This window comes from Natator depressus, chromosome 3, assembly GCF_965152275.1.
Source record: "Natator depressus isolate rNatDep1 chromosome 3, rNatDep2.hap1, whole genome shotgun sequence".
NCBI classification, from domain to species: domain Eukaryota; kingdom Metazoa; phylum Chordata; order Testudines; family Cheloniidae; genus Natator; species Natator depressus.
The window spans coordinates 73,636,724-73,664,295 of record NC_134236.1 but is presented as its reverse complement, the minus strand read 5'-3'; the positions used below and the strand labels follow the sequence as shown (position 1 = coordinate 73,664,295).

Here is a 27,572-nt window from a genome sequence, read left to right as displayed (position 1 = left end):
GGAAAAAGATTTATTGAACATGCATCCCACATTCAGCAGAGGAGGCTGACAGAAAATTTAAACAAAAGAGCAATTAAAATTTCATTTTATTTTATCATCAGTTCTTAATACAATGTTTTGTGTAATTTACTGAAAATATGGTAATAGAGATTTTATTTACCAAAACAAACAGAAATCATTTACAGTCTCCTCTTAGAGTGACAATTACATAACAAGGTACTTAATATAATTTTAAATTTTCAAGCACATTTTGTATTTGATTCAATTTTGGATTTCCTGAGACATGCATAGCATTTCTTTAGGCTATAGTAAATTAAACACTGTGCATAGCAAAACATTCTACATTAACAGTAGTGGTACGTCACTGAAATTTTAGTGGCCAACAAATTGAAGTGCAACAAGAATGAAACTATTCTAGGCTTCAAAATACCTTAGACTATATCTAGAAACATGTAATAATGAATGCGTATATTACATTTCTAACCCAGTAGTTTCTTACTAGAATACATCTATTTCACTATAGTGAGTAGTAAAATATACTATAAATATCTGAACAGGATATTTGCCAAGCATGGGTTATTTACAGGTAGATTTCCACTCAATAACTAATGCAAGTGGTGCATTTATATTTTGGTTGCTTTTCAACTGGAATAGGACAATGCATCTTGAGAGTCTAACATCCAGATTTTGGGCCTGATCCCAGTTTTCTCCCACAGACAAAACAGGCATAAACCATTTCTGCCGTAAGACTGGGTGATTACCGCTATTAGGCTTTTCTTTAGAGATTATATATACATATATGCATATGAGTCTCCTCCTTTTACCACTTTAAAATGCAAACCTAAATCCTACATTTTTCATCTTTTGGTTAAACATAGCAGTACCGCCTGTGTAATTTTTTCAAAGGCATCTGAGTATTTTTATGAGTTGTGCACTATCGAGAAAGCCTGTTACTGGATTAAATGCAACTTCAGTGGAAGTTTTGCCTATTTAAAAACATAAGAATCAGACCCAATATTTTTCATGGTTTTGTACTATGAGAAGTCCTGCATCACTATTCACTTTTTCTGTCTTTCATTAGACATCGCACTGGCTCACAAAGCAGAAACTGATTAGCACAGGGCAAATTTTGGTGAACCAATCTCCTTTACATACAAATTAGAGCAGCAGACAGTTCATAGAAAGAACCAATATGCCATGTTAGATATTGCATTGGCTCACATAAGATACCTCAATTCTAAGGTCATAAGTGATAGAAAATTCACTTTCTAAACTGTTACTGCTTAGAGATTGCTACTATCATACACTCTATGGCATTTTGGGAGTACAGTTATTGTTCATCAACATTTAAGCAACTAGTTTTTTGTAAACATGATTATAAATGAAAACACTGTGTACTCAAATGATTTGCTATGAGCTAGATTATGCCACAAATCTCATACATTGAGTAGTACCCTGACAGGGTGACAGAATCAGGCCACATTAGTAATACATTTCTACAGCCAGGTAGGAAAACAAAACACCTGAAGTGTAACTAATTTAAACTCTGTCCATTGAACAAAACAAAATATTAATATCCACAACAAAAATCATACACACATTTTGTAAAATTCATGCTTTGTTTATAAAATACATATAATAAGGACATTCTCTTACAAAATATTGTAATAAGTTGGTTACATTGGAACTATACAGGAATTCTTAGAAAGAAAGTTACTTTAAAAACAGACAAGATTTAAATCTGGACAGAAGTAACAGACTACGATAATAGTTTGAGGAGGTTCACAAAAAGAAAGGAATAAAAGATTGTGAGGGTTTACTGAATTGTTTAATATAGATTATAGTAGAAAATCAGAACTTCTTTGCAGCTAATACTTACAGTATCTAGAACAGTTTGCCAGAGATTTCTACCTTATCTTAAATAGAATATATGTAGGATTTTTTAAAATCAAATTATGTCTCTCCTTTATTAAGTACATAAGTTTTGCAAAAACTTAAGACCACCAAAAGTTAATTTACTTGTCCAAGTGCATAAAAATGTGTTGAACTAATCTCTATTTCCTACCACCAGCAACAAAAACTCTATGTACAATATATTTTCCTGTAAAACATTATAAAGGGTACCTGAAAAACCCATGCAAAAGACTATCAAAATGTATGTAATATGCAAGTATATACTACGTATACAGTGTGTACAGAATTTCATGGTGAAAGACACTTACTAAGGACTCTTCTGTTCCAAAAGCTTCTTAAGTCTGTGACAGAATATTGGCACCACAAGACAAACTGAATTCTACAAATAAAGCTGATCCAAGATTGAAGCTGTGCATTCACAAGAGGACAGCCATAAGAAGTTAACAGTATGTGCAAAATAGATGGACATGCTCTTTTACTTGGATAAAAAGGCAAAGCAACTTTTTCAAATCTGTGCAATATAGACAAGGGTTCTGAGAGTACAGGGGATGGACTATGCTTCAGTTTAGATATAGTCCATGGAAATAAATAAATATTTCGAAAACTTACTTGGGCCTGTCAGAAACTGAAGCCTACAACTGAATTAATAGGGCCTTCCCACACTTTTATAAGTGAATTATGTGGCCTTAGAAACATTGCTACTTGGCCTTGGAGAGCATTTCCTGAGTATTGTCATCACTCATTTCCCCAGTCACGATTGCTCAGTAGTATGTCACCAGTGATTTCAAGCATTGCTATAGAGCACAGGTATAATAGTGAGTGATTGCCTTCAATAATCATTTATCGTTTTTATTTTTGCCTAATTACCATTAATGCAGTATTATCTATTATGAATACTATGACAAACAGTTACCTACACCTAGCCTTTCCCAGTTCACGTAGGAGGAAGAATGAGCATCCCTTTAAGTTGCTGAGAGAGGGAAAGCTAGAAATGAGGAAATAACTGAAGGAATTGTGCACTCCCAGGCTTGTAAATAACGAAAAAGTAACAAATTTAAAAACAAATAAATAAATAGGTATAGTTATTTAAGGAACTGATACTAAAAGTGCATACATTAGTTTCCTTAAGAGGCTGTGTGAGAGTGGTTAGAATGGGGATCAATACCTGCTCTATGTCCTACACTGTCACTGATTCACTGTGTGACTGTGGTAAGTCACTAAATCATCTATAGCTCAGTTTATCCATCTGAAAAATAAAAATATTACTTACCTACTTTGAAAAAGCATTTTGAGATCCTTAGAAATGAAGTCTGAAAGTGCAAAATATTTAGAAGATACCATTTAACAGAAAACAACAGCATTGAAGGTGCACTGTAACATCCCAGACTACATATTAGGCTATGTCTACACTACAGCTTATGTTGGCATAACTTCTGTCGCTCAGGTGTGCGAATAAACCACCTGATAAATAAACCTCTGAGCGATATAAGTTACAATGACATAAGCGCTGTGTGGACAGCGCTATGTTGGCAGGAGACCTTCTTGCAGAAGTGGTTTTCTTATGCTGAGAGGAGAGCTCTCTCCCGTCAGCATAGAGCATCATCACCAGACGCACTGCAGTGGCACAGCTCCATTACTGTAGTGCTCCTAGTGTAGACAAGAGATAGGCATTTCTCAGGCATGTTGAAGGCACCAAGCTACTCCTCACTTCTCAATACACAAAAGGGAAACAATCCTGCATTCCTTGCATACCCAAACTTATCTGCAATGGGTATGCATGGAACACAGGATAGGATCCAAGATGATTACTTATCACACTTTGGTTCAGATTCTCTCTATTCTGTATTTTGTGTAGTCACACCAGGGTATTTTACACTCACTCTGCCCTGGTATAAGTGACTACACAAGATGCAGGGCAATGCTCTATTTTCTCCCCCCCGCCCCCTTTTATTTACGTACATACATACACGCACACACACTCTTGAGGCTGCTCTAAACTACACTAGGGACCCAACAAGAGCAGAACTGATCCCACCACTGGGAACCACAAATGGCTCCTCTGCAGCCCCTTTTGAAGCTACACCCCACACTCCTTGGCTGTAGCTGAGAATATGGTCCTATATGTTCATCTTAGTATACTAGCCCTATGATAGTTAAAAATAAGTTGGAATTTCCATGCCTATGATGTTTGGGGGCTTACTAATAGAACCATTTAAATAATTTGAAGAGAAACCTTACATACAATTTGCCATCCTGGATGTATAAAACAGTTAAAGAATTTCAGACAGTTTCCCTGCATAAATTTGGTGAAAACTGTCTTTCAGCTATGGAGACAAGTTTCAGAGAAACCCGTCCTTCTTTCACATTAAGAGGTCACTAACAAATATCAGCAATAGCATGTCATTAAGATTTAAACATGTTTCAGAAAAAAACACAGTTTCACTTTTTCAATCCTGCATTGCGACTGCATGGGCAGATTACTGTGCCTGCACAAAACTCTATTAAGTCAATGGGACTCCAATGGGCAGTTTACAGGTGAATCACAATGCAGGATCACGGCCTAAAGTAAGTAAAAATAAATAAAATAAAAGCAATTATACTATGCTACAGATTAAATACTTGCCAAAGTACTCTCAAATTCACCACAACTATAAAACCAAATAGTCAAACCCATAGTGGTCCAAGTTTGGGGATTTGCTCTATTCAGTTCTGGGTAAGTGCCAAAAAAGCATTGCTAGACAGAGACCATTGTTGAGTGGTGTCTCAGAAACAACCAGGACTACAAATGAATGATTTTTAACATTTGAAACCTGAGAATCTCAGCTTTCAAACAGTATTAAGCACTCATTTCTAGCAATGGCACGTTATGAAATGTAATAAGAACATCACTCAATTACTATCTTGCTTTATTTTCTCCTCGCCTGAATTCTGACATGATTTTGGTAGCTGCTATCTTTAGTACTGCAGGAAATCAACGAACTGTCTGAAAACTTGAAAATTAAGATTTCAAATGGTAACAGACAAATTCATTCTAGTGGCTGAAGACTATGTGCTACTAAAATCATGCAACAAAGACTGCTCTAGAAAATAAATCAATTGTAGGACTAGAAAATATTTATGTGACTCGTAACCTTTTCAGCTTTTTCCAAACACTGGATCTAGGTCTGGATAAGTAATAAAAAAGTCTATCCCTGGTAAACATTAAAGAAAATCTCGTTTAAGAAACAGATTTTTCTTATTTTGAGCAATTTCTTTGCTTTTATACTTTCCGCCCTCATTTTAGTTACTATTATTCCTTCTTTAATTTTAATCTAGTTAGACGATCTCAATGCATTCTGCTGACACTCCATAGTTATAAAAAATACAGAATGCAAAATCCAAATACAAGATTAATCTGGAGTTAAATAACCTTTCATCAATTTTTGAAACCAAAAGCTTTAAAAGCTCTAAATTTCAGAACAATTTCACGCTATTCTTGGTGTTTGTACCACAGACAAGTCAAATGTTAAAGTAAACTCTCCGCCTGCTACAAGGTGTACAAATGATATAACAATTGGTGTGTTATTTCATGCACCACAAATATTTATCCTCTGAGGAACTACTGAGACAAAATTCTAATCACAGGAGTATTCAACTCTGAAACACAGCTATATAGCTAAAAGTAATAAATGTAAATATTCTAAATTCTGTCTCACTCTACTTGAGTCACCTCTGAATTATTCCAGATAGAGTTTCTGTAAGCTTTACATACAGATTATGAATAAAAAGCATCTAGCATTTCACAAAATATTCTCCAATTACAATAGGCTAGAGATGCCAATATTGCTCACTATTGTTTTATCCCCTAAAAGGAGTCAAAGTTAATTCTAACAGGTACAGTAATAATGCATACTACATTCAAAAGGTTTTTTTTTTTTTAAAGTATATTCATAATAAAAGACATCTTGATTGGCTGAATTAGAATTCCCAGTGTCATTTCCAACTCTGAGATGGACTGAATGTATTTACAAACAAGGGAGGCAGCACCTCACATAAGCCATTGTTCTTTTTCCTTACTGTATTTCTCAGACCACTTGCGAGTGAGCTCCAGATACATAGTTGGTTTATGAGGCTTGTAATCCAGGTAAGTTACCTGTCCAGTTTTCTTAGGAACAGCTTTTTCAATCTGAGTCCCTTCATGCCATTCATTGAAAGAGGTGATGGAAATAATTTCTGGTCGCACCAAAAGTGCTGCACTGAAGGCAGTCTCATAATACTTCCCATTAACACGGTTGCGGGTGTTGTGGTTATTCCACGGTCGGATGCTGGTGTCAATGTATCCTGGTCCCACACTTGGAATGAACATTAAGTTGCTGCTGTCACAAAAGGCTTTTAGACTTGGCCAATTGTGATGAGATGAGCCATAAGAAAAACCATTGGTGGCAAAGTATGTATAAATTCCATCAAAACCACTTCTGTGGATTTCATGCTTATGTTTTTCTTCCACTAGAAGTGCAATAAATAATCCATCATACGGTGTATTGCGAATGCTCTGGGATCCAGAAACAGTTAACAGATTTGCCCATATTTCAGGGATTGTTACATAAGAATCATAAACATAAAACATGGGGAGAGTTCTGCCTGTGCTGGTCTTATGCCGGTAAAAAGCTGGATGGCCTCCATATCTATAAAGCAAACAATATGGTAAATATTCATAATATGATGCCAGTTGGGAGAGCATCTTTCACATACTGAACTGAGGAATTTATGAATTTTAAAAAACTATGTTCAAGATTAATTTAACTCAGTAATGTGGCCAAATATATATTTTAACCATACATATGCTGGAAACTTATGTACTATTACAGTAAGGAGATAATAATCTACAGCATAACTTAATTATTAGTGTCAAGTCCTACAAGTAGCTATCACTTTCCTCTCAAAGGCAAAACATTAATTCGCTGAATCATTATGGAAGATACTCTAAGTGGCAGCAATAAAATAAAAACTGGTAGCTAACTTCTCTGACTTTAAGGCTGGATTGAATTTAAGGATATTATGGGTTAGCCCATTAGAAGTTTAGCTGTCAACCTACAAAGTTGTTGATTTTTTTAAATAAAAAAAATGTAAGTGTCTGAGAGCTTAAATAAAAGCAGTTAGAAATGTCAGTCTGAGGTTTCATGAAGCATGTGAAAAAAATTGGTAACTAACCTGGTTCCATAACTATTGGTCTTTAAGATGTGTTGCACATGTCCATTCCACTCTTGGCATTGCTGTGCACTGGGCACACCGATCAGAAACTTCTCCCCTCAGCAGCACCCGTTGGGGTGGCTCAAGCTCCACCTGCTGCTACACACCACTGCATGCAGGTAAAGAAGGCAGAGTCGTCTCTAGCCTCCCTCAGTTCCCTCTTGCCATAACTCTGATAAAGAAGGGTAGGAGGGCGGGTCATGGAATGGTCGTATGCAACATCTCAAAGAACAACAGTTACGGAACAAGTTAATAACTGCACGTGTGCATTCCGCTCTTGATGACTCTCAAACTGTAAAACAGGAGGCGGGATCGGAGTCTATTTCAATAAAGATTGGAGAGCAACTCATCCCACTCTTACATCATCTCTGGAGTCTTGAGCCACAGTACAGTGGGAAGCAAACGTGTGGACTGAGGACCAGGCTGACACTCTACAAATGTCTGCAATTGGAACTTGTGCCAGAAAGTCTGCCGAGGCTGACTGTGATTTCATCAAATGAGCAGCGACTCTGTCAGATGTAGCGACATTAGCCAAGTCATAGTACATGCATATGCAGGATGCAATCCAGGAATACATTCTCTGGATGGAGGAGACTGACTGACCTCTCACTCTGTCTGCCACTGCTACGAACAGCTGGGAAGATTTACAAAAGTAACTGGTTCTGTCCAGGTGAAAGGACAAGCCTTTTCTGACATCCAGGGTATGCAAACACTCTTCCTCCCTGACTGTATATGATTCTGGGTAGAACAAGCAAAAAAATTGGCCAGTTGATGTGGAAAGAGGAAACCACCTGATGAACTCTGGATGAGGACGCAAATAAACCTTGTCCTTAAAAAAGACTGTATATAAAGGCCTTGATATTACTGCCCGCAGCTCCCCTACTCTTCTAGCCAAGATAATAGCCACCAAAGATGCTACCTTCATTGATAGATGCAGCAGTGAGCAGGTAGCCAATGATTCAGATTGGGAGGTGGGTGGGAGGGGGGAGAACGCATAAGTTTAGGTCCTCTGGGGGAATAGAGTCTTGCACTCGAGGGTATAATTTGATTAAGTCTTTTAAAAACTTTAAGGCCACGTCACTGGAGAAAATAGAGCAATTGTCCACTTCAGAAGGGACCGATGAACTAACAGTCAGAGGTATTTTGATGGAACAAACTGACAAATCTTGGTGTAAGTAGTCCAGAATATGTTGAACTGAAGCTGGTCAGTGATACACCATAATGGTGAGACCAGATAGAGAAACCCCACAACTTAGCGAGGTAAATAGCTCTTGTAGAGGCTTTCTGCTATTTAGCGGGACCACCTGAACATCTTGCAAGCAAGCCTGCTCTCTAGCATTTACCTTATGGAGCATCCATGCAGTTAAGTGAAGGGACTGTAGGCTCAGGTGGACTAGGCACCCGTGATCCTAGGAGATTAGATCTGAGTCTAATGGAAGTGAAACTGGAGGTTTCATTGACAGCACCAGGAGAGTGGAGAACCAGTGCTGATGGATCCATGCTGGGGCTGTAAGCATGATTCTGGCCTGGTCCTGTCTTAACTTTTGCAATACTCTATGAAAAAGTGGGACTGGTGGGAAAGCACAGAGGAGGCTGCCTCCCCATGTCAGTAAAAGGACATCTATTATGGAACCTACAAGTGAAATTAATGCATGCAGCAACTTATAAGCATTCCATAAAGTCTAGACACTAAACACATACTTATAAGTAATACCTATCTTGAACAGTACTAACATACAGGTGAGCTGGTCTGGTTTCCAGCTATGAATTTGTTAGTGTTCAGCTGATGCCTACAGCCTTAGCAAGAGCTGGCACTTGGTCTGCAAGCGCATAGAGAGTATATCACACTTCCACAGTGCTCAAGGGACCATTGCTCCAAAGTCATCTGGGACAAAGCACAGCCGAAGTGGGAAAGATGGTTTGCAAAGGAGGTTCAGGTCTGGAGAGATAGAGACTAGTATGTCAACCTTGACTAGTCCATGAAAATGCCTGCTTTGTGGTTCCGGGGTGTCTTGAGGGCCCAGAGCTGGAGCCAAAGCAGCAGGACGGGGAGACCTACACATATAATCCCTGAAACTCTTTTTGATATCTCCTGTCAAGGAGGAGGAGCAGGGTGTCTGCTGTGGCTGACCATGCTTCCTGACCGGGAGAGATGTGTACAGAGCAAAGGACTTCAGGATAGCTCTAGAGTCTCTAACTCCACGGAGTTTGCGGTTTCTCTGGTCTGAGACTAGAGAAGGACCATTGAACAGCAAATCCTGGATAGTACTCTGGACTTCAGAGGGAAGACCAGAAGACTGCAGCCAGGATGATCTATACATGGCCACTGCGGAAGCCATGGTTCTAGCTGCTAAGTTCTGACGACCACTATGCCCTCATTGACCATGGAAGAGAACTCCTGCCCAGCATTCTCCAGAAACAGCTCCTTGAACTTTTCCATGGAACCCTACAAATTAAAATCATATTGTCCCAACAGAGACGGTTGGTTGGGGATATGCAGCTGCAAGCTTCCGTTGAATAAATCTTTCTGCTGAATAAGTCTAGCTCCTAGCATCTTTTGATTTGGGGATGGAAGCCTGGTATTCCTGTCATTCTCTCTCATTAGCCACTGCAACAACTAATGAGCCCAGAGGTGGATGAATATAAAGGTAAACCCTTGGGAGGGTACATATTACTTTCTTTCTGCCCTTTAAGAGGTGGGCGGCAAAAAGGTTGGAGTCTGCCATAAAGTCTTTATCTGCTGTATATCTACTCTCTAATAACTCCTGATAAACCTCAAATCATCATCAAGAGGAGGTGAAGTTGTGCTGGATGAAATGGCTTCGTCTGGAGAGGGCGAAGAGGAAGCCAAGACTTGAGAGGTAGAACCTCTTCTACTGGCTGTTTTCCCATTCTAGAACCTCCTGTTGATGCTTGGTACTGGGCCCAGTGCTGGACTCTGGGGACGGAGCTGCTTAGTGCATAGACTCAGCCCTTCTAGATGAGGGCACTGAGCCCTGGTCTATGCTACAAACTTACGCCAGTATAACTATGTTGCTTGGGGTGTGCCAAACTCCCAGTGTAGACAACACTATGTCGATGGGAGGCCTTCTCCTATCAACAAAGCTACCACCTTTCAGGGAGGTGGAGTTCCTACAGTGACAGGAGAAGTTCTCCTGTCAGCATAGGTAGAGTCTTCACCAAGCGCTACAGTGGCACAGCAGCACTGTAAACGCAGACAAGTCCTGAGTATGTATGGTGAGAATACCTGGAAGCTGGACGAAACCTGCAAGAATTCCAAAACGGCCACTGATACAGGGCAGGATCCCATTGTCCTAGCCACATTTCCATAGCAGGTCCCATTGAGACTGATGGGTCCTGCTTCAGGGTTGTGATAAGCAAGATCCCACCTCTGAGTCCAACGAGGATTCCCCTTCTTCTGACGATGGCACGGCCAATCCAGTCAGTGCCAGAGCCCAGTGTTGAGAGCCTGGCGATGAAAGCAGTGATGCAATCATAACAGAGTTGCAAGGGTCCACCTGTCCGGGAAGCAGGCAACTGAACTACTGGAGGTTGAATCAGTGGCAGAGGCGCCTAAGGACCAGACACCTGTAAGAAAGAAGACAACACCACGAAGAAGAGCAGGTTTTTGCTGCTGCAAATGTCTCCAGGGTACTTGGCACTGAGGTGGTCTCTTGTTGCAATGACAAAGCAGCCACCCAATGGGTATCACTGAGGGAAAACGTTTCTGCTGACCATGTACTGGTGCTCCAAACCAAGAGTTGACTGCACATGTGCAATTACTAAAAGAAGAAGAAATTTTAAATGTAGTTGTCTATTGCATCTCCACATAACATGCATGTCCCAATACTTTAAAATGTGCATACCTTATGTCTGAGTTCTAGGTCTGTCAGTTATGAGCAAAACAGCCTCTTTCATTTCTCTCAAGCACAGGTCATACCATATACAGTTTAAGAGTTCACACAAGAGATGAGAAATATCTATCAGAGAATGTGAATGCCAAAAAAATACATTTTAGAAAGCACTTACTTGTCTACAATGTACTTCACATTGCTGTACATACTACGATCATCGCGATCTTTATATGGCTCAATATGAAAAGTGACCTGTAAAATGAAAATGCAATAAATGCAATATGGATTATAAAGCATTACAGAACGTAAAATCCATTTGGTGTTATTTGTCTAAGTAGTATCAGGCACACCAACAGAGCTCTAGAAAGAGGGATTGTGAAAAGTCTCCACAATGCTATGTGTGTAATTGATTCAAGACTACTATTCCTGAAGATTAATTCAATAAGACTCACTATTTTTTGGACTGCCAAGATTAACAATATAGATTCGATGAAAAAATAGAAAAACTATACACCTACTCTTTATTACTAGTTTTATATAAGATTGCTTGTCTAAGCTACTGTAAATAATAAGCATGCTGGAAAAAATTACTAAAATACACAACTATATAGAGTATTCTAAGCTAGTTAATTAAAAGATTATCTATTGACCATTCAAAAACTGATTACAGCTGATGAAAGTGTTTTATATTTTATTTCTAAGCAACAATATATTCTAGTTGTCACAGATAATATTTCTCCAAGGAGAGCTTTCAGTGAGAAATTAGATTTTAAAATGTAGAATGGGAGAACTTTACCTTTAATTTAGAGTTTTATAGGTTCATCAACAGCAATAAATACCTAGGCACTAAATCTAATATACTATCATTGCTACTTCTAAATTTCAGGCTTGGGGCTTATGAAATTATTTATGCTATAAACTTCAGCTCACTTCAAACTAAATTCCATTGTTTTCAACTACCCAATTAAAAGAGAGAATGTTTTACATTAATCAATGCTGGCAGTTTTTCAGAAGCAGTTTTTAACTTAGAATGCAAATGACGACACCAATTTTCAGCTAGTCTCAAGTGAAATGTGATACTATCAAAGATTTTTTCACAAACTAAAGTGAAACACACTGCTGGACTAAATTGTTAGGATTATTAAGCTTTCCCTCAATTGTCTTATTATTTCTTTTTACTTCAGTCCTATTAAGAGGCAAAGCATACTTGACAAGGCTACTTCTAGTTACACACAGTTATATGACCTTGTTTTTCTCTTTAGATTAAAAATAATTTCTTTTGCATAATGATTCTGAGTTTATTGACAAGTCTATCATCTTTAACTCTAATCATTTTCTCATTCAAATTGCTAGGATGCCTACAAAATATAATATTGAAGATGAGATTCACTGTGCTAAGAATAGACGTTGAGTATAGGTACTGAGAAAATATTATTCCAATGATACTTCAAATATCTTCCCTGCTAACTTCCTGATTTTAATTTTAATCCATTAACACTTTAGGGAAAAATACATTACATTCTTTATATTTCCTAATGCTGAAGAGAACTGTTCAACCAGTATTAACCGAATCAAAAAATAAGCTGAATATTGGTGTCTTTTCGCACATTATTTGTGCGGCCCGCCAAGCTCCCTGCGTCGCCCCCACTCCCCCACGCACCCCTCTGCCTACCCCGTGGCGCCGTGAGCCCCACTCCGCTCCCTGAAGCGGTCAGAACCATGCCCCTGCCTGCCTTGGCCCCGGTGCGCGCCGCATCCACCCCGGAGCTGCTCTAGGTAAGCGGCCCCGGGCCAGAGCCTGCACCCCACACCCAACCCCCTGCCCGGAGCCCCCTGCACCCCGACCCCCTGCTGCACCCCTCATCCCTCCTGCACTCCCTGACGCACCCTGCACACCTCCTGCACTCCCTGCCCTGAGCCCCCTGCTGCACCCTGCACCCCAACCCCCTGTCACACCCCTCATCCCTCCTGCACCCCAACGCCCTGCCCTGAGCCCCCACTATACCCCACACCCCTCCTGCTCCCCCTGGGGGCAGGGAGGGGACAGGGTTAGGGTGCGGACTTTGGGGAAGGGGTTGGAATGGGGGCAGGGAAGGGGTGAGGCCTCATGGAAGGAGTGGAGTGGGGGCGGGGCCAGGGGAGAAAGGGTGGGGTGTCAGTGATGCAGCCCTCAGGCCAATGCACTAGTCCTCACATGGCCCTTGTGGTCATTATTTCAAGCAATTGCACAGAGGGAGAGAGAGTGCACTAGGACACAGGGTTTCCCCCAGCTAGGCAGGTCTCTCCCAGATAAACAATTTGAGCAAGTATTTATACCTTTATTACAGACAATAATAAGCAACAACTGCATATTGTTTATACATATTCCTTCATGATATCTTATTTTTCTTACCATTTCTCTTATAGTCTGCATTTTATTCTTATCTAATACAAGGTCACAACAGCCTCTTTCACAGTTGTTTTCCACTCGCTTCGCACTATCCCCGCTTCTACAAATTTCGCGTTATTAAAGCTAGAGTTAGCCTGACTCCTGCTCATTTCAGAGGCCTGCATCCAAATTCCCTTTATCTACTTCCACACTCCCCCCTTTTGTGCTTCCAGCACAACTGTCAATTTTAAACTTCCATTTTCATTAAATTTTGTATTTCAAACTCTGCATCAAATACGTCAACCTTAGGGGTTTTAATTGGATACAATGACAATGCATGGTTAGTATGGACATGAAAAGTATTATTATTATTACGTTCTTTACAACAACAACCAACAACATAACCCTAAACCAAATAACAATACAAGCAATAACATGCTCTCAATAATACTATAATGGGGTTGTTGCACAGTTTTAATCACAAAACACAATACATCATACTTAGTACAGAAGGTAGGCACTCTATAAGTGGTATGAAAGGCACACTTTTCAACTTGATATATATTTTGAAGCATATGAAGTTGCCCTTGTAACTCAGAAATTTTCTGAATCTCTGGTAGGAGTGAAAGTAAATTTTGGAATCGATCAGGTATTAGGGTGATCCAGTTAAAGGGTATCTGAAACCTAAGAACTGATTGAAAAATTCTATCCGCAGGCCTGCAGCAGTGGCGAGATTAAAATGAATATCTTGTAATATGGTGGCCTCAACACGCGCACAGCTATCATTAGCTTGGAAGAGTATGTGTCCTGTCAGGGTAAGTTCCTCGTCCCATACCCTCCCAACAAACATTGCCATGAACAGTGACAACTTCCCCTGGCTTCAGTTTACGTACACACTGAAGCTGTGGGGGTTCTAATGGCCAGAATGTCCACTGACTCTCTCCCCCTATCCAAATGTTGGGTGTTATTCTGGGAGCACTGTCTAAAAATCTATTAGGCATACCAGGTAGTTAAGTTCCCAAATGTCTTGGTGAATTACCCAGTCCACATGCATCCTCCCCATGGACCTGGCAGGATGTGTTATGTGGGAGCCACATCTCTCCAACCGGTCCATATACTTGGAAGAAACACCGCAAATGTTTGCATCTCCACCCAGAATATCTCCAAGTGTCTCTCCATGGCTACAGATCAGATGATACTCCTGAAGTGTCTGTAAGGGCAGTAGGCCAGGCCTGATGCTCAAGATCACGCCGAATGGCCATCAGCTGGTCATTCAGGAAATCCTGGATTTCTGAGCAATCCAGATCCCACTGCAATGCCTTCCCAGCCTCAGTGATATTCAGTACCATCTCTGTTAACAGTTTCTGGGACATCGAACTAAGGGCGGAGATAACACGTAATTCACCCACTCCAGCCTGAACTTGGGTTAGTTGTGCTCCAGTTATAAGGCCAGTGGCTTTTTCCAATTGTCCTGATTTCTCTTCATGTTCTTGGTTTCTATAAATATTCCAAATTGCTGCTGCACTATTGGCCCCATCCCATAGGGATCCAGCTAAGTCCCTCTTCTTTCTAGAGGAAACCCAGGCCCTTTGTTGTGTTAACCTAATGGCAGCCAAAATACATACAACTGTTAAAAGAGTACAAATTATCTAGTTAATGAACAAAAATATATATGTACATTTGATCTAGAGATGTACTGAATATGAACACTTTAAAAGTACTATACCTTTAGATTGTATTTATGTGCATTATCCAAAATAACAGGCACCAAATCTTCACCAGGTTCCCCATTTTCATCAGCCATACCAGGTGGGTACCAAGAAAGGGCTATGACACCTAAGATATAAAACATGAGCTTGAGTTATGCCACCAAAAACAACAGTATGCCTACTAAAAGTTTAAATAAACGCAAGTGTGTACATGAAACATAAATATTCATGTTAATGTACAACATAGTTTATACAGCTAACTAAATAACGGCCATTTCTGAGAAAACTGGCATTTGATACAAAATATATGTAAATACTTCTTGCAGCCAGGAACAATATAAAAGCATGGTTTGAAAAATATTTTTTTTATGAAACAAGTGAAGGGCAAGGATTTCAAACAACTTAGATATATGCAGCTACACACCTAATTTGCCCAAGCAATTACTGCAGATGAGCACATAAATGTTATAATTGTATGCAGACAGTCAAATCAGCAAGGTACAGAAATAGCCATAATGGAATTTTAAGTGCCTCGTACAATTCTCCCCCCCCCCCCGATCCCTCTGAGTGATGTTAAATTCAACAGTATATTTGCAAACTAAAAGCCTTAGTTACTACATAAAGGTTATACTACCCATGATCTCTGCACAATATTCTTATTGATGGGCTGTCACAGGTTGCCTTTAGATCAAGACAAAGGATGGCACACAGGCCTAACTTTGTAGACATAGCCAGTGGACCATAACTCGTATGGTCCATAGACAATAAAGATCTGAAAACAACAACAATTGCATACTTACAGAAAACCATCCATAAATTGATTTGGCACAAGAGTCTTTTCAGTAAGATATTTTCCTTTCCTGAATGTTTTAAAAACAATTTTTAATAGCATTGTGTATTTTATGGAAATGCAAGTAAAATTTTAGTTCCACTGGAAACGCTAACATTGACATATAATCACTGGATCATTTCATTCTGTTCCCATTAACGACAATAGCAAAGTTTCCAGAGCATAATGGGATTAGATCAGGCCCACTATCTCCTGATAACATGACAAATAAGTTGTCAAAATTATAAGACTCAGTTAATGCATGGGTTATGCATAGTTCTGTATAAATCACTGACTACTGGTATCCAGGCTAAAGTTTAAATAAAAATCTATGATGAGTATATCAAGAAATTATCAGATGACGACCTAGAAAATTCCCACAAGAATCTAGCAGAGTAATGTTTTCTGGTCCATCTGAAGAGCCATCTTTTTCAATAACAAACAAACAACTTTTAGACTTTAGACAGATTCCTTAAGAAATAAGTCAAATTGAAGCTGACAGTATAGTAAGATTGCCAGTAGTCCAGGACTTCCCCGGGAGAAAAATACATAGCATATGTATACTGAACAAGTCCACAACAGGACTGCTAGTAGCACTATCTTGAAACAATTCAATTTCAGACCCCAATGCAACAGCAATCTCCTTTTCCCGTCTTGTCCATCCAACTGTACTAAACACTTAAAAGACTACACTTTCAGATTTTTCTAGCTCTTGCTTCCCAGTGAAAAACCAACAATCATGGCACAGAATCCTTAAAAAAAAAAGAAAAAGTTAATGAAATTATTCTTGAGTTATTATAAGGCTCAGGAAAAATGCCCTATATTTTTAATTTACAGAGAAATATGGCACTAGTTGCTGAATATGAAAATAAGTCAAAGGAAGAAAATATACCTTCCCCAAAGAACTTACTATTTGTACATTCAAGAAAAATACCACCATGTTACTTAAAAAAGTACATCTGATATGCATATTGTCAAAAATAAAGTGTCAGAGAAGCTGAGACAAAATACGTTCGCCAAAAATGACTTGCACTGGAACACAACTTTGAAATAATATATATTTCTGAAATGCAGTGGAACAACAACAATTGATGGGATTTACAGCCAGGTATTAAAGTAATTATACATGAATGACATTAGTTCACAGAACTGGGAGAATAGGTACTATACCTAAAAGATGCCATACACTCTAATGAGAGAAAATTTTGAGCGAAGAGGACTTTACAGAAGAATATGTATGGAAACCAACCCCCAAACATAAAAATACAAGTACAAGTAGGAACATACTACCAACCTCCAAGCTCAGAAAATGATATTTGAGTGCATGACATTTAGGAGATTAAACCAGCAACAAAATCTAATAGAATAGGAATAATGCAATGTGCATCATCTACTTGCACATAAACTGGTCAGATATCAAGTTGGGACATGGTTGAGAAAATCATGCAGGATAATGAGTATAGAGTAATTCTGTCATAAGACATATGCATGCTGCTAAATAAAGAAAAGGAAGAAACAGAAAACAAAATAAATCCAGTATGCTTCAATGGCCACATTATAGAAATAAGAGAAATCCAGCTCAAGTGAAGCCAACAGAAAAGGATAAATATGAGAAGAAAAATTTAAGATGGAAAGTAAAAGGGCACAGCACACAGATAAGCATATAAGAATGATAGGTTCTCAAAATACACCTGGAACAAGAAGCCTGCAAAGAATCAGTGGTTGTGTTGCACATTAAGACACATAGGGAACAACTGAGGAAGAAGATAGCTTTCTGCGCTGCTCTGATTTAAATTTTTGTATCAGTCTTCACCCCAGAAGTTGTTAAGAAGATACTTACTATAGATCTCTTCACAGGCAAAAAAAGATGAAGCACTCTTAGAGACTGAAGTGGCAAAGGGAGGAACAAACTAAAAAAGTAAATCGCAGCAAGTCACTAGAACCTGGTATTCATTCCAGATATCTGAAAGAATTTAAGGTTCAAGAGACTGAATATTGTTGTTAGCAGCTCAATCTCATTAAAATCAGACACTAATGGAGGACAGCAAAAGTTGCACCTATTAGGCATACCCATGAATTACAAACTAGGGAGATACTCTTCAGAAGCAGGTAAATTCACTGAAATAAAAAGAGTTATAAAATATCTAGAACAATGTGATAGCGACAAACCCTGTAAAGGAAATTCTGCCTCTCCCATCTTCTAGAATTCCTTGACCACAACACCACATTAGTGGATAATAGAACTGGTTAAAACTAATTTAATTAATTAATTAAGTCTGTTTGAAAGCGTAAAGGCCCACATAAAAGGCTAGTAAGAAAACGAAGGCCAGATGTAAAGTACTGTGATGGATTAGAAACTGTTTAAGAGACAAATAATGGGATAATGGTCAATTCTGCAGCACAGGAAAAGGTGAACAATACCCCAAACATCCATACAAGGACTGATGTTTATTGTAGCAATTAATGATCCACAAAAGCAAGTGAACTCTGAAATCAAATGAAATTATTTGAGATAGTCACGACTAGACAGAACCAAGAGAAAATTCAGAAGAATCTTATATAGGTGTATCAGCAATGTACACTGAAAGAAATAATTTAAACTATTCACACACTACTGAGTCCTAAATCAACTGTAATTACTTGGCAAAAAGAAGAATGCACCAAGACTCTTGTCTACACCAGACATTTCTTCCTAACGTTCTCCACCAATGCAGCTTTACTGGAGGTAAAGATTATGGCCTGAATCTTAAAGGATTATTATACCTTATAAAACTGTAAACAAGGTGATAATTGTTGCCAGTGTTTAAATTGCTTTCCCAGAGTGAGACAAAACACCGCTGTGCTTACAATGCCAGCAGTAACCTGCCCACACCAGTACTCCCACTGTTGCTATCACCAATGGAGCTGTCCCAGTATTAGTAACAAGAGGAAATTTAAGTTTCTTAAAAAACAAAAATGTCACTAGTATGAACATAGCAATCTTTGTTCAATATGTAGCCGTGGTCAAAAAAGCTAACAATGTTAGGAAGTAAGAAGACTGGGATAGACAATATTAATGAACATATTATAGTGGCATTATACCAATTGACAGTAAGTCTTCACCTTGAATACTGTGGTCTGGTCAAATAATATATTTGTAGAAACAGAAGGGGTCCAGATGTAAATGATAAAATAATTAGAAGCATAAAAAGAAATCCAAAAGAGGAAAAACAGAAAAGATTATGACTGCCTAGTTTACAGAATAAATGAGAAGGGCTATAATAGAGATATATAAAATAAAGAATGGCATAGAAAAGTTACGCTGAGTGCTCCTATTTATGTTCTCCCTCATTTAATATAAAACTGGGGACAAACAACGAAACTCATTAATAAATTTTAAATTTAAGAGATAAAAGGTAATACTGGTGTATACGTTAATTTTTTTGTTTTTTAAATAATTAACCTACAGTACAACCCATTCTACCAGGTATTAATGTTGTCAAGAGCTTAAGAGGTTTCAAAGAAGCATTGGACATGTATATGGATAGTAAGAATATCCATAGTTACAAAGTACAGGAGGAAGGAATTGTACAAGGGATATAATCCCTCACAATTCAGGGCATAAAACAATTATTAGGTGTTAGTGGTTGGCTAGAATTTTCCTCTGTGGATAGGTTATTTCATAATTATCTATTATGGGATTTCTTGAACCAGCCTCTGAAACTGTGACTCAGAAACCCTTCGATGCCAACTGGAAATGGGATTACAAGAATACACTGATCCTGGTACATACATTCTGGTTCACCAAAGAACATTATGTGAAATCATAAATGAAAGCCAGGATCAATCATTTTGGTCAATAATATTGTTGTGAAACTTCTGGACAGATACTATGTAAGGACTGTATATGTATATATGTTTTAAAATCTGTGTTGAGGCAGAGTTGATAAATGGAGTTTTCTGTCAAAGGATGTCTATTCACCTGTCCCTTCGACATGTAAATTAAGCACTGTAACGTAACACAATGGAGAGTCATTTACAAAGGCAATGGGGGATCTAAAATCAACAGGGAGGCAGCACACTGTCGGTGGACAATGAACTTTGGGGGATACAAGAAAGCAAAAAGACACCGCTTTATCTTGCGCCTAGGAAGTAAACAGACAACACAGTTACATTTATGAAACCAGGATCTCTTCCTACCTTGGTGGAAGACTCTGCAAGAAGCTTTAGGTGTGAGAAACTTGTTTAGACTGGAGGTTAGTATGTTAAATTTAGTCTCTAGAAAGTGGGTTATAATTGTTTTATATGTAATCTTATGTTTCCATTATCTTTAGTCATTATCATTTGAACATTTGATAATAAACTTTTGTTTTCATTATAAATGTAACTCAGTGCTGTGATATTAACAAAGGTACTGATCCTGAGTAGGATCACACAAGCTGGTGTGTACACTATCTCCTTGTGGGCAGCAAACCTAGGATTTCTGTGAGTACTCAGTGGATAAGGGGCTGCTTCAAAGGTGTGGACTAGGATGCACCTATTGTTAAACTAGGAAAAGTAAGGACAAGTTTGGAGGTGTGAGGGAGCTGACACCCAGGTAAACACAAGCAAGTCTTCCTCTCGACAGAGGTAGAGGTTAATAAGGTGACACTTGGTCCTAGATTGCCTGAGAACCATTACAGAAACATCTAGGACTGATCTTCTCTACTTGAGAGACATCATATCCACTATAAAAATGCCCATATCTATATTTTATACACTACACAGAGTACTGTTAAACAAGTAAACAAATCATATAAAATTCCTTTATCTAAACAGCTATAGATATAGTCCCCAATCCTGCATCTGCTCTGAACAGGTCCATCTGTATGAAGCAGCTTGGAAGATCAGAAACTAAGTTAGGGATTGAACCTGAAGTACAAAATAATTTGTTAAAACCAGAAGTTTCCATGAAGGAATCATTGACACAAACCTCCTGTGCATGCAAAAAGAAAATACCAAAGTTCCCTTACATTTCAATATGTAGAAAAAACAAAGGTGAACAGTTCTGTTTACTCAAATATATGAGGTCAAACAAATGATTACTATGCCAAAAATAAACAGACATTTATTACCAACAGAGGCTGAACGCATTTGTTGCATGTGGGCTTCTATGACAGAAGGGTCTTTAGAGCTGTATGTTCCAAGTTCAGGGTAAAAACTGGACGCAATATCATCTGGAGGACTGTGTCTTCCCTTTGGGTAATTGTTTGCAATTTTGGAATCCCAATGTGGCACCAGTGGATGGTTCCAGTGAATATATTTACCATCATATTGTGGATTCCCAAACCAGCTGTAGTAGAACACATGAAAGTTATAATTAGGGGAAGGCAATTCCTCTTCCAACTTTCTTACAGAGGCCATAGATGTTTTAATGCTATTCAATGCAATACTGTGCAAATTATTGGTGTGTGTTACACTATCACCATTGGCAGCAGTTAGGGGACTGTGTTTATTTTCTAAGAGTGTTGTCCGTTGTTGAAGTTCCGGTAAGAGACCAAGTCCAAATGGATCCCCAAAACCAGCTCTGTCAGGTCTCAGAGTCTTCAAAGCCATCATCATGGAGCAAATGAATAAAATAAAAAGCAACAAAATAATGCATGTTCTTCGGTGAAATCTTGCCATGATGTCATAGTTCAGCGTCCAAACAACAGGTTTCCAGCTACAATTGGTCAAGAAAAAAATATTTTTAAATCAGATTTCTTGTCACCTATCAATTCAACATTATTAAACACTTCATAAAATTTCTATATAAGAGATTTAGGAACAAACAACTAATTTCTAAAAAATATACTATGTTTGCATACTCTTGTACATATCGCCTTTGCTGGGAAAAATAAGACAATCAACACATACATTCTCAAAGATCATGCAGACCTGTTTTAGTGAACCATGCGATGAAGCTTTATGCCATCCAAGGATTACACATTTTATGGAACATCCTACTTTTCAACAGTCTTCCTAGTTTTCCCAAACTGCCACTAGACCCTATGAAATGGGAATTCTGGTTACGCTATTTCCAAGCCACTGCTTTGTGCTTACCCTATGTCACTGGCAGAAACACCGTAGTATAGCTGTGATTTTTTTATTTTATGCATTTGATACTTCTGGGGGAATTCTGTGTCTCTGTGCATGCACAGAATTCATGTCTCCCATAGATGTTTCCCCCTTGCAGAATAATACATATTGCTGAGGAGACACTGCAATTACACCCACCAGTGGCTGCTGTAGCACCAAAAGAGAGAGCAGCCGGCTCAGGGCCAGAGCAGTCAGTCCCAGAGAGGATGCTTTCCTCATAGCCCCCTGCCCATGGGGCCAGGTGAAGAGGCATGGGATATTGGGGGACGGGGGGGACGACAAAGACTGTAGGGCACCTGGAGCTCCTGGGGATCACACTGACTGCAGTTCAGAAGGGTTGGAGGAGACACATTGGAGTGGGGGAACAGGAACTACTGGGGTGACAGCATTGAGCCAGGAGCTTAATGGAAGTGGTGGGTGCAGGTCACATGGGATCAAGGGGGTAGCTGAGTGGTGGTGCAGGGACACATAGGGATGCGGGGGACAAGGGTGCAGTGACACATGGGGACAGGAGGGAGGAGGGAGCTGAGTGGAGGCCACAGATACACACACAGGGACGGGGCAGATGTGCCTGACTGAATGGGAGAAGCTAGGGGTCAGGCAGGGTCTGCATTGGGGAAGCTCTCCAACTCCCTAACAATCTCCCCTCCTCCCAAAAAACATTCCATACTTCTTCCACTCACACCCAACAATCCTCCAGGTTCACTCCCAGGCTCCTTCCCAGCAATTACTTCCCTCTGCCCAGCTCCTCCGTTACTCCTGACTCCCCCAAGCAAAGGCCCTTGCACTGCTTCTGAGGGGGTGCAGGTAAGGAGTGTGGGAAATACGTTTCTGTATTGTAGTTTAAATGAATTATTACGCAAAGTTCTGTATTAATAAGCCTGGTAAGCAATCTATTTGTCAAAAAACATTTCCTGAATCTTTTTTGTTGTCTGTATTGTAACAGAGATACTTGCTGACAGGTATTTTGAAATAAATATCCAAAGTAACTGAAACCAGTATGATTATATTGCATTATTTTGACAGATAAGATATGCAGATTATTAAAATATTGTGCACAGAATTTAGATTTTTGGCACAGAATTCCCCCAGGAGTAACTTAACATACAAATTTCAGACTCTGGATTGTAAACTTGGGGCACTGACCCTCTTATTGTATGGATTTGTACAGTGCTTTGCTCAATGGCCTCCAGATCCCAACTGGAACTTGGAGCTATCATAACAAACTTGGCAACTGACCATTAACTGTAATATAAACAACTCCATTACAGGACTTTATCAGTGAAAATGTCTGTCCAACTTGTAAATGAACTCTTCTGCACTGTTTCAAGAGGATACAGTATCACTGGTAAACCCACGGGATTTAAACAGCTTCTGAAATTTATTTAAGTTATTGAGTCTGATGTAACGATATTTACTTTGTGTATTGACATGTGATGTTGACCATTTGTATTTTAATTGTCATAAAGCTTTAACCTTTTAAATTTCAACATACACTGTTATTAAATAATTGTCAGACCCTCCCTACTTTCTGACCTGCCCATAATTTCTCAACTGTGAAATTTTAAATCTCTAAGCATTTTTTGTCAATTTTTAAAACCCATCCCAACACGCGCAATTGTGAAGAATTTAAAATAAAACAAAAAAAATGTAAAAAGGAAGCAATCAATATTATCTGTTGAAATGATCAAATAAAAATAAAAATTGAATTCTACCAAGCCTAATTATAATGCATTTTGCCTTGGAATGCAGCTGCACACATTTCTGAAAACAGGTAAAAAACATGTTAATGTAGGTGACTGAGTTTCACTAGAAACAAAATTGGTGGCTCAACTCCTGAAGCCTCAAACATTTGTGAGAGTTGTTCCAGTTTCTTTCTCCAGGTCTGGGGAGCAGGGTTTAGATATGGGACTCAAAATATTTGAAATCTACCAAAGTTGATCTCCTTTAGCTACTCCTACTATGGACAAAGATACTGAAACATCTCTCATTCCGTAAGGACTCAGCAAAATCTGACATTTTCCATGTGCATGATTAATGAAATATGGATTACAGTCTCTCTTTCTCCAAAACACCTACATGCTACTTTACTTGCTGCTTTCTAAACTCCTATATATGAAAAAGCTACTTTTTACCAAATCTTTAGAGACTGAAGACATAAAAGCCACTTTTTCCCTCTACCACCATTTGTGTCCTGCAATAATCATTTCCATATGGCTTTCATATTACTCATTCTTGCCTCTCATCCTGAGAGGTTTCAGAGTAGCAGCCGTGTTAGTCTGTATCTGCAAAAAGAAAAGGAGTACTTGTGGCACCTTAGAGACTAACAAATTTATTTGAGCAAAAGCTTTTGTGAGCTACAGCTCACTTCATCGGATGCATGCAGTGGAAAATACAGTGGGGAGATTTTATATACACAGAGAACATGAAACAATGGGTGTAACACTGTAACTATGTAACTAGAGTGATCAGGTAAGGTGAGCTATTACCAGCAGGAGAGCGGGGGTGGGGAAGGGTGGGGACTTTTTGTAGTGATAATCAAGGTGGGCCATTTCCAGCAGTTGACAAGAACATGTGAGGAACAGCGGGGGGGGGGGGGAGAGAAGGGAATAAACATAGGGAAATAGTTTTACTTAGTGTAATGACACATCCTCTCCCGGTCTTTATTCAAGCCTAAGTTAATTGTATCCAGTTTGCAAATTAATTTTCCTGAGAGGAAATCCGTGGTTCTTGTTCCTGCAAGAAGGTTAATGTAATTTTACCCCTTTTTTAATAACTCTCAAGCATAGTCTTTTCTGTTGTCTCATAAATATGTGGGTAAAAAAGGCATTAAAAATAAGGCCAGGAAGTTCTGAGTTTTTTCAGCTTGTTTTGCATGTTCACTTAGGTATTGCCTAACTTGTTCTTCCTGGAAGATTCTACGATTATGAAACTAGTAATATCATGAGATCAATTTTCATTTGCATGGTATCTGTGACCACTTGAACTTCAGCACCTCAGCTGAAATCAGTCATTGGCAATTTTATCTTTGTGCTCCTCTAAGCAGGTTTAGATGACACGAAGAGTACAAACAACAGTGGTTTGCTTTGTATAGGAGACAGCCATATTTTCATTTCTCTGTCTAAAAAAATTAAAACAATTCTTAATAAAATTATAACATGGTTCTTTCTGTTCCATCCAGTTCCCCTCTCCTCCCCACAACAAAAGGCTATACCATAGTTAGGTTCAAACATATTTAAGCAAAGTTATTTTTATACTGTAGACAGAATGTGAACATTATTTTTGATTAACCTGTCCTGAATTCTTAGAGCAAACTGTGGCAGAAATGCCAAGGATCCATCAATGTTAAATATTTTACTGTGTTTAGACATGGTAGTGTCCCAGTCCTGCAAAGGCTTCAATAAATTCACCGATTATAAGGCAGAAGGGACCACCGTGATCACCTACTCTGACCCCCTTGGGTAATTCAGTAAACGCCAGGCCCAGGTTAAGTCCTCTTTGAACTAGAACGTCTAAAACCCGACCTTTGTTTAAAAATTGCCAGCGATGGAGACGCTACTACGCTACCCCCACTCAAAGCGGCTACAACTGAAAGAGTTTAGAGAGAAAAACAGCTGGCTGGTTCTGCCAGTTTATGTACATTTGGGACCGGTCGGAGCTTAGTTTTAGAGCCGTTTTCAGTTTCCGCTGTACAGTCTGCCAGCTTCCCCTTGCAATCACAGAACAAAAACAAACCCCAGCAACGTGGGGCTGTAAACCCAGCAGGCCGCGTCCGGCGGGCACCTGACGCTGGTGGGGCTGAGCTCCGGCGGCGACGGGCGCGGCAGGCCCCGGGCTCCCAGCACAGGCACGTCCTGGCGCGGGTCCGGCCGGGGCGGCGGCCTGTCACTCCCCCGGGCACGGCCCGCCACAGGAGCGCGCAGGGGCTGGGTCGGAGCCGCCGCCCCGCGGCACCAACCAGCGGCGCGGCGAGCAGGGGCCCCGGGGAGCGAAGGGGGGAGGCAGGTGCTCTGGGGGCTGCCCCGCTTACTCACCCGTCGGAGGCGGGGGCGCGGCCCTGCAGCCTGGGGAAGGCGGGGGGAGCAGCAGCAGCGCTCCGCCTAGCGGCCACTCCCGCACGCGAGGCAGTTGGCGTCTGCACCGGGGCCTGCTGGGGCAGTGGAAGACGCGGGCGTGATCATGGGCTGAGTCAAGTCAGTTCGGGTTTTGCTTCCTAAACTTACTGAGCATGCTCAGACTTAGGAGCATGCGCAGCAGCTATTGGCGAAGCCGCTACCCGGAGATCAGCGCGTTCCCCGAAGAGACGAGGGAGCGTCGCGGTTGGCTGCTGAGCATGCGCGGTAATACCTGCTGGCTTCTCTCCTCTGCCCTCACTGTGCCCGTACTTGGGATTCCGAGCTTGCTCCCTGCCAAAGCTGTGCCGTGGGCGGTGAGCTCCGTGCACGGGCCCTTCAAACCCGTGCGGCCGGGGAACGGGAGAGGTTCACGTGGCAGGACAAAGTCAGGGACAGGGTTGGCGCCTGGGTGAAGGATGGGGTAAAGAGGCAGTGACAAGCAGGCGGGGGCAGAGGGGAGAAGAGTTACCCCAAGTAGGGTGTGGCTGGTAGAGGGGCTTCTTCCCTACCCGCAGGATGGTAGGGCTGAGCAGCAGCTTTTCAAGGGCTGGGTTTGGAATGGCACCATATAGCCTCATGCCTAGACAAGGCAGATCTGAAATGACGTATTAAGCTAGTAAAGGAGATTTGATTCATGAAATATTTTATAAACACCTACAATCCGCAAAAATTCATAATTTTGAGAGATTTGTTGGTGTTTAGAATAATTCCTTATAGTTTATAAAATTGGCTGTTTTTTTCAAAAGATGTGGTCTAGGAATTATTTTGAAGAAGTTCTATAGCATGTGTTATATGGGAGGTCAGACTAGATAATCACAATGATCCCTCCTTGCCTTGGAATCTATGAAATGTCTGCATAAGGCCTCACATCAGTTCACAAATTTGTCTTACTGACTGTTCTGAGTGACTGAATTGGGCTCCCTGTGTTGTAATTCACTGTAAATGGAGTTTCACTCCTTTTAGTTACTTACTTTTTTAAATGTTATTTTCATTATTTATCTTAGTTACTTCATAATTTACCTTTGCTAATGTCATGCAGATGGATGTCATTGTGCTGTTTGAATTATATTTTAATAGTAAATGAAGTAATATAGTAATGGGGCTAGTAGAATACATACTATATTTTTACAGCAATTTTGTAATTTACGGTTTTTAACTCTATATTTATTTAAGTATAATGCAGATTTATTCTTTAGGATCATATGACTTCAAGGTTGACACATTCCCTGGGTTGCCATCAAAGCTTCCATTTCTTTTTATCTGCCAGTGTGGACAGCCTATATCAATTGTTATTTTGTATCGCTATCCAACACCCTAGTGTTTTTTTCATATCCCCACTTATATGTAGAACTTGGTTCACAAATATTTACTAACACACTGTATTCGTATGAAACCCCTCAAACACAAATTTCTATAATTATTTTTACTAAACATAGATATACAATCCAAGATTAATAG

At 39.7% G+C, this 27,572-nt stretch overlaps 1 protein-coding gene across 1 annotated transcript; it reads right to left on the bottom strand.

The window, feature by feature from the left end:
- Positions 1 to 26,232, bottom strand: MANEA (mannosidase endo-alpha). The gene is made up of 5 exons (XM_074948123.1): positions 26,034 to 26,232; positions 20,997 to 21,583; positions 15,092 to 15,201; positions 11,173 to 11,249; positions 1 to 6,578 (listed from the first exon to the last, which is right to left on the bottom strand). The coding sequence occupies exons 2-5, from the start codon at positions 21,544 to 21,546 to the stop codon at positions 5,942 to 5,944; spliced, it is 1,374 nt and encodes a 457-aa protein (XP_074804224.1). The 5' UTR covers positions 21,547 to 21,583; positions 26,034 to 26,232; the 3' UTR covers positions 1 to 5,941.
- Between the last annotated feature and the right edge of the window lie 1,340 nt (positions 26,233 to 27,572).